This window comes from Arachis ipaensis, chromosome B02 (genome assembly GCF_000816755.2).
Source record: "Arachis ipaensis cultivar K30076 chromosome B02, Araip1.1, whole genome shotgun sequence".
Classification (NCBI taxonomy): domain Eukaryota; kingdom Viridiplantae; phylum Streptophyta; class Magnoliopsida; order Fabales; family Fabaceae; genus Arachis; species Arachis ipaensis.
Genome location: NC_029786.2, coordinates 12,875,603 through 12,882,906, shown reverse-complemented (window position 1 = coordinate 12,882,906; position 7,304 = coordinate 12,875,603). Strand labels below are relative to the sequence as shown.

Here is a 7,304-nt window from a genome sequence, read left to right as displayed (position 1 = left end):
TTTTAGTCCAAAAACCGATTTTATTTTTTAAAAACCAATTTTTCTATTCAAAACCAGTTATTTTTTAAAATTGGTTTTTATTTTTATAACTGATTAAAACTAACTTTTAAATTTTATAACCAATTAATAACTAATTTTATTATATATAACCAATTTGGTTGATTAACTAAAATTAAATTTTTGATTAACTAAAAAACAGATTTAATTTTTGGATTAACCAAATTATGTTCAGCCCTAGTTAAATTTAGTATTAGATTCACTATTAACTAAAATTAAATTTTTTATTAACCAGAAAACAGATTTAATTTTTTGATTAACCAAACCATGTTAAGCCCTATTTAAATCTATTAGATTTACTATTAGATACTCACGTGTCACTCAACTATTGAATTTACACAAAGGATTATGCTAGGTAAGCAATGATTTTTTTGAACAACACGAACAACCACCAATAAAATAAAAACACACTACACATCTACATTACCTACCTAAATCTTAATATTAAAATAACTATCTGCACACCTAGTGAAATGAACATCCGGTATATCCATTGTTCACATTGTCTAGTTTTTTCATTGTCTACCTATAGTCTAGGGGGCCAGCAGATTTTGTGGTTTTTAGCTATCAATTAGCCATCAATGATGTTTTTAATGGTGTGAGATTGCATCTAATGGTGTAGAATTATTCAATTTCCTTTTGATGATTACGTGCTGCCCAGAATTTAACAAAAATGCTACCCTAGCACTCCTCTAATTCCCTCGTCAAAATGTTCAATTGAGACTAATAACTCCTTATGAAGACAACATTATCTATTCTTCTTTTTCTTATTCTTCTCCTTCCTCTTTTTCTTCCTTTATGAATGAAAGCATTTACCAACTTACTACTGTTCTAATCTATTCTTCATAACAGCAGAGACATTAGAGGCACAGAGGAGCACAAGCTATATTGAATCTATTGATTTCTTAGAAGGAAAGAAATCATGTTAGTTAACTTAACTTGTATGAATTGGTGCCATGCTTCAAGTCTCCAGTTAAATTTGCAAAGGATTGAATATTCTCCAATTCACCAATACAAGGTCACTACTCACTAGTGTTGTGCTTAGAACTAGAAAACTTAAGCTAGTAGTTACCATAACAAAACAAGAGTTAAGCTAAAAGGGTCAAAGATTTGATTCCCTAGATATTCAAGTTAAATACACATAGCTTGAATTAGAGGTAGCTATAGAATATCTTAGATAGATGATGAAAACAAATCAAATCAAATCCCATTTTTGTTTTGTCTCTCTGCAACAATGGATAGAAGTCTAGAAACACCTTGAGTCCACATATCATATTCTCTTTGGTTTCTGCATTCAAACTCCACAATCCCTCTTGATTCTGTCTTCAATCCAAAGTACTTTCTTTTCTCTTCATCATCAAATAGATGTCTCCCTGGCCATGCTGCTAAATTTGTGCACACATCCAACACAACATCTACAAATTTTAAGAGGAAAAAATATATTAGGTTTATTTACTTACTCTAGTTACATTATTAAATTTTTAGTTAGGTCTCTGTAGTTTAAATTCGTACTAAAAGTCTCTATAATGCAAATAAATTTTGCTTACGCTTTTTCTTCTTGGTAATGGTTCCAGCAACATGTTTGCTCTTCATCTTCAACATAACCTAAAATGGTTACAAGCAAAGTGATGAATTAAAACTGAAAAGAACATGTAGATATCCAACCCCATTTTCTTTGATTTATTTAAAAGAAAAAGGTTTAATAAGTTACCTGGCCTGTTCTATGCATGTAAACAGAAACTATTTTCCAGTGAAGATCACCTGCAGTTTTCATCATTACTATGTCAAGTCATTTTGCCAACAAAATAATATTTGATTTAATACTAGCAGCAGCATTTGTGATTGATGTTCTGTTACCTTTGCGGGTTCGTTTGAGCAATTCAGTTCCCTTAGCAAGTAGCTCTTGGCTGCAGACGCCGAGAAAATTCTCTCCATTGAGAATCTCCCCACTATCACTTGTGCTGGTATTGTTGCTGTTATTGTTATTGGTATTTGTAGTACCTTTGCCAGAAATTCCAATCCCTCCTCTGCCTTTCTCTAATGGTGTCACTGCAGCAATGTTCCATACCTCTTTCAATGCTCTTGCCTTCAGGGTAGCTGCTCCTCTTAGAGCTGTAAACATTAATAATTAAGATCAGGGTCATCATTACTATCTCTTAGTGTCACACTACACATGCCAACATGAACAAAAGACACACTTTATCCTATGAGGGACTAATTAATTGACAATGCAACTATACTCTTGTTGATTCTTGACAGTGTCATCAAGGAGTGCTACCTGTTGCAGCTGCAGCGGTAAGAGTAGTGATATCATCATGAGAGCGAACATTGACAGCTGAGCTAACCACAGAAGCTAGGTGGTCTCTCTCAGCCCCCATTGCCTCAGCAGCCTCGACGCACTGCGCGGCCACCAATGTGGCTGCAGAGGCCACAGCCATGCCAGTCTTGGCCATCCTCTCATCCTTGCTTGGTGCAGATGAAGCAGCCATTGCAGCCGCGATGGCTGCCACAACAGAAGCCACTGCAGCCACTAAGATGGTAGGATGCAACTAAGCGTTGTGAGTTCTTGTTTCTTGTTTCTTCTTCTCCCTCCTGTCTCTGGCCATGCTGGTAAGTCTGTGCAAATATCTAGCACAACAACTGCAAATTCAAGATTACAAAGAGTTTAATATCTATTTATGATCAGGATTATCCCTATATACAAGGAAAACAATGATGTGATTTGTGAAGCCAAAGGTAGCTTACTCTTTCTTTTTGGTAATGGTTCCTGCAACATGTCTGCTCTTCATTTTCAGCATCACCTGAAATTTTTACAAACCATGATGAACTAATACTAATAAAGAATTCCATCATCTGGTGTGAATTCTTGAAAGGAAAAAAAAATTACCAAAAAAACATACTCAAGAGCTAGTGCTTAATTAATCCTTAGGGTTGTGTTTACGAGTTTTGATTTTCGGAAGAAAACGAAGGATTTGAAGTTTAAATATTAGTCTAATCTACATTTTTAAACATTTTCTTCCCTCCGAAATCAAAACTTGGAAACCAAGTTTTAAAATTTTTATTTTAGAAGAAAAGAAAACGAAAGGTTTAAAGCATAAATTTTTAGTACATTTTACACTTTAAACTCTTTTTTCTTTTTTTTTTTTCTAAAATAAAAGCTCGCGATTAAGGCTTAGATTGGTGATAGTTCGTTGGTACCTTTTCGAGTTCGTTTGAGCAATTCAGTGCCCTTAGCAAGGAGCTCTAAGGTGCAAACACCAAGAAAATTTTCTCCATTAATGAACTCACCACTATCACTTGTGCTTGAAGTACTATAACTTGCTTTACCACCACAAATTCCAATCCCAAAGCCTCTCTCTAATGGTGCCACTGAGGTGATATTCCAAACCTCCTTCAATGCTCTTGCTTTCAAGGTTGCTGCGCCTCTTAGAGCTGCATATCAATATGGCCATTAATATTTCCACATTTCCAATACAAGGAGACAAAGTGTGTCACAATCTTTGTTTATTTTGGAGGACAAAAATACATGAATAGAATTTTCATTGGAGTATTCATTTATATGAATTATATATTGTAACTCATTTTACGTTTTAAAATTTTTTTTTTATTTTTTAGTGGAGGTTTACATATTGTTGTTTTTATACAAAATTGATAGTGGAGAATTATTAAATAATTTAACGTTTTTGAATAAATTATTATCTAATGATTTTTAGTTATTAACTTTATATCAAAACAATTGTATGTAAGCATAATTTTTTCTTCTGAAATCAAAACTAAGCAAACATGACTTAACGGACACGTTTTTTTTTTTTTTGGTGACTCTTAACGGACACGTTTGGTTACTTGTTTAAACTTTTCAAAAAGAAAAATAATAAAATTCATTTTTAGTATTTTATAAAGAAAAAAAGTGAAAATAGTAAAAAATAATAGAAAAGAAGTTTCTAGAATTCAACCTGTGGCAGCAGCAGCTGTAAGAGTATTGATATCATCATCAGATTTGACATTAACAGCAGAACCAATCACTGAAGCAAGATGTTCCCTTTCAGCCCCCATTGATTCTGCAGCCTCAACACACTGAGCAGCAACCAATGTTGCTGCTGAGGCCACAGCCATGTCTATCTTTCCCATCTTCTCATCCTCCCTGTTGCTCGCGGACAAGGTCGCAGTCGCGGCCGTAACAGCTGCAACTGCGGCTGCTACCGCAGCAACAGATATGGATGCATGGAGTTGAGCATTGTGTGTTCTGTTTTCTTCTTTCTTTTTCTCTCTTCTTTCCTTTAACCATTTTCCAACTGTTTTAGGCCCTGATGATGATGATGATGAGCATGGTGGAGTTGTATTGCCATTAATGCAGGTAGAAGAAGAATTCATGATGGCTCTTCCACCATTGAATAGAGGGTGAATTGAATTGTTGGCTCTAAAGAACTGCAATGATATAAATAAATAGATGGAAGCTTGTTAGCGTCATTGGTCTTTGGATTATTCATCATTATTATTGCATTGATTGTGTGCTTGTTTTTGTGTTAACATATAGTTTGGAAAATGTTCATGCACTGACATAATTTAATGTTAGTATAACTTCTTACATTTAATAGACTAAACTACTTATTCTAAAAAGATTAAAATATTGATAAATAAATTTCTAATGCTGCATTTAAAAGGGAGATTGAGATGAGAGATGGATATTAGAAAATTGAAGTTTAATTTTAAGATTATATTTAGTGTAAAATATACTGAACTGAATTATGTCTTAAAATTATATTAGTTTAAAATAAATATAAAAATTGAGAAATAAATTTAAAATTTAAAAAATTAAATAGAGATATTTTTTAAAAGAAATATTATTAAAATTTCAGTTTCTATTTTCAAAAATTTTAGTTACATGTGTCCTCATTTTCTGGAGATAATGAAAAGACTGAAATTTTGTGTTCTAAAATTAAAATTTTAATTTTAGTCTCTAATCATTAAATACAATACTAAATCTCAGTCTTCCAATCTCAATTCTATTCTCTGAAACAGTATTTCAATAATAAATTCTACTTCTATTAGTTATTTTTCAAATATTTTTAGTACTAAAAATATTGAAATATTAACTTTTTAAAGATTAAATTATTATTACATTGATTATCTGAAATCTGAAATCTGAAAAAAAAAATTGTGAATATAATATTTTTGAAAGTCTAAATTGTTGGTGTGCTTCATTGTTCACTGTTCACTATTTCTATTGAATACACATCACTGAATTAGCTGAGATTCTTGGTTATCTTAGTGCATTTTGCATTGAGTTAAACTTGGTAGATTTTAAACTTGAGTCATAGCTTAAACCATAGTTTGGTTTATCACATAACTTAACATATTCTGGTAAAATCATGTTTGAGTTAAAATAATTTACCCTCTTGTGTGATAAAATCACGATATCCCAATGAAACCAAACATATCCTTTTCTAAACATTTATAAGTTTGAAAATAAAAATACTGACAACAGAATTGATGGTTGTGACAAATAAGTCAGTAGCAATGTCTTTTCTTCATTGTTTCTATGTCGGTGTTAAATTTTTATTAGTTTCAATGTCTCATAATTTCATAATTTCATTGTTTCTTAGCTCTGTTCTTTCTAGTGAAAGGCCAAATTTGACTTTTAATGCCTTACAAAGAAAGAAATGTCAAAAGGAGAATGTGGAAACTAAGGTACATTAGACATTCAATCTCTTTGTCCTGTTATGAAAGCATGCTGACTTAGAAAACCAATGTGTATCATTGCCCTATTTCAATAGGACTAGGCTAATTGGAAGTTAATGTAAGTTTTGAAGTTTCATATTCATTAATATTATTCATATTAATGAAACTTGGAATCAGTGTATCATATTCTAATTAAGATAATCTGAGAGTATAAATTCAAATTATGATAGATGTTACCTTTTTATAATTCAAATCCATGGCATTAAATAAAAGGGAGTGCTAAGTAAACAAATAATATGAACAACCATCAATCAAATAAAAATACACTACACCTTAATTTAATGTAATTAATTAAATTTATTTTTTTAATCCTATTAATTCACATTATTCACACATTGTTAAAAAATATTGTTTGTTATTTATACTTTTCCTTGAATAAATTACTCTAATACATGATACACTAGCATGTTAATTTGGTAGATTGATATAGAAGAAATCCAACGTATTTTGACAAAGTTAATTGGAACATAGATTGATAGAACACTATTGCAGCTGTGAAAGAAAACCACTTTTCACTGCAAAAATATAGTCACTTTCACTTTCACTTTCACCTCATCAGTGCCTAACCAACCTGCTTGTTCCTCATCATGGGCCCCACCATGCACTAGAGAGAGAGAGAGAGAGAGAAAGAGAGTACCTTAAGAAGATCATCATCATACTCATCCTGAGAAGGAGAAATTGGTGGACTATCATCTGTTCCTGTTTGGGAGCCACCACCATTATTGTTATTATTATTATTATTATTCACTGCTTCATGATCAAGTGAGACTCTTCCTGATGTTAATGGTGGTGACACTAATTCCTGTTAGATACATTCAAATATATATGAACTTGAAACATAAAATAACTGAAAAAGGAGTAGCTAATATGCATATCAAAGTTAATGCAGCTATTTTTTTCTTTCTAGAGAAAAATCTCATGTTAAATGTAGTTGTCTTTATCTAAAGTTGATAATTGAGAATATTAGATAATTAGATAAATTTGGCTAAAGTACTATGATTATCAACTATCAACTATCAACACTATTAACTTCATCCTGAGTTTTCCCCCTACGATGTGAATGTTAGTATGTTACATATAAATTTCATGATTTTTTTTTTCAGAGAATATTCTAATAGGGAAGAAATTAAAGTTAATGAAAAAAAAGAAAAGAACCTGTCTAGTGGACTGTGAGAAAATGCAGTCAAGGAGAAGCTGTTGTGAAGTGGCAGAGTAAGAAAAAGAGAACTCATTATTATTATTATTATTATTCTCTGGAGACATGGTTGATGATGAAGCATCATGTTCTTGAGGAGGAGGAGGAGGAGGAAGAAGAGGACTCTCAGGCATGGAAGAACTACTGCCATTTCCATGCAACTCATTATTTTTCATTATTCTTGAATTGGATTCCATGGAAGGATAGTAGTATCACACTTTTTTGGCCTTTTCAAATCTAACTCACTTCTTATGGGATGTGTTGTTTACATACATCTATATATATATGGTTGGATTTTTTTTTTTTTTTGAGG

The 7,304-nt window shown here is 31.8% G+C and overlaps 1 protein-coding gene across 1 annotated transcript; it reads right to left on the bottom strand.

Annotated features, from left to right (window-relative positions):
- LOC107624920 (VAN3-binding protein-like) lies at positions 987 to 7,246 on the bottom strand. The gene is made up of 7 exons (XM_016327405.2): positions 6,952 to 7,246; positions 6,434 to 6,598; positions 4,011 to 4,482; positions 3,256 to 3,489; positions 1,769 to 1,818; positions 1,605 to 1,662; positions 987 to 1,472 (listed from the first exon to the last, which is right to left on the bottom strand). The coding sequence occupies exons 1-7, from the start codon at positions 7,186 to 7,188 to the stop codon at positions 1,258 to 1,260; spliced, it is 1,431 nt and encodes a 476-aa protein (XP_016182891.1). The 5' UTR covers positions 7,189 to 7,246; the 3' UTR covers positions 987 to 1,257.

Bases quoted from the DNA above. Each gene is read 5' to 3' on its own strand.
- LOC107624920 (XM_016327405.2), bottom strand. From the start codon at position 7,188: ATGGAATCCAATTCAAGAATAATGAAAAATAATGAGTTGCATGGAAAT. The intron at 6,599-6,951 runs GTTCTTTTCTTT...TGTATCTAACAG, and splicing joins TCTCACAGTCCACTAGACAG to GAATTAGTGTCACCACCATT. The intron at 3,490-4,010 runs GTTGAATTCTAG...ATTGATATGCAG, and splicing joins TACAGCTGCTGCTGCCACAG to CTCTAAGAGGCGCAGCAACC.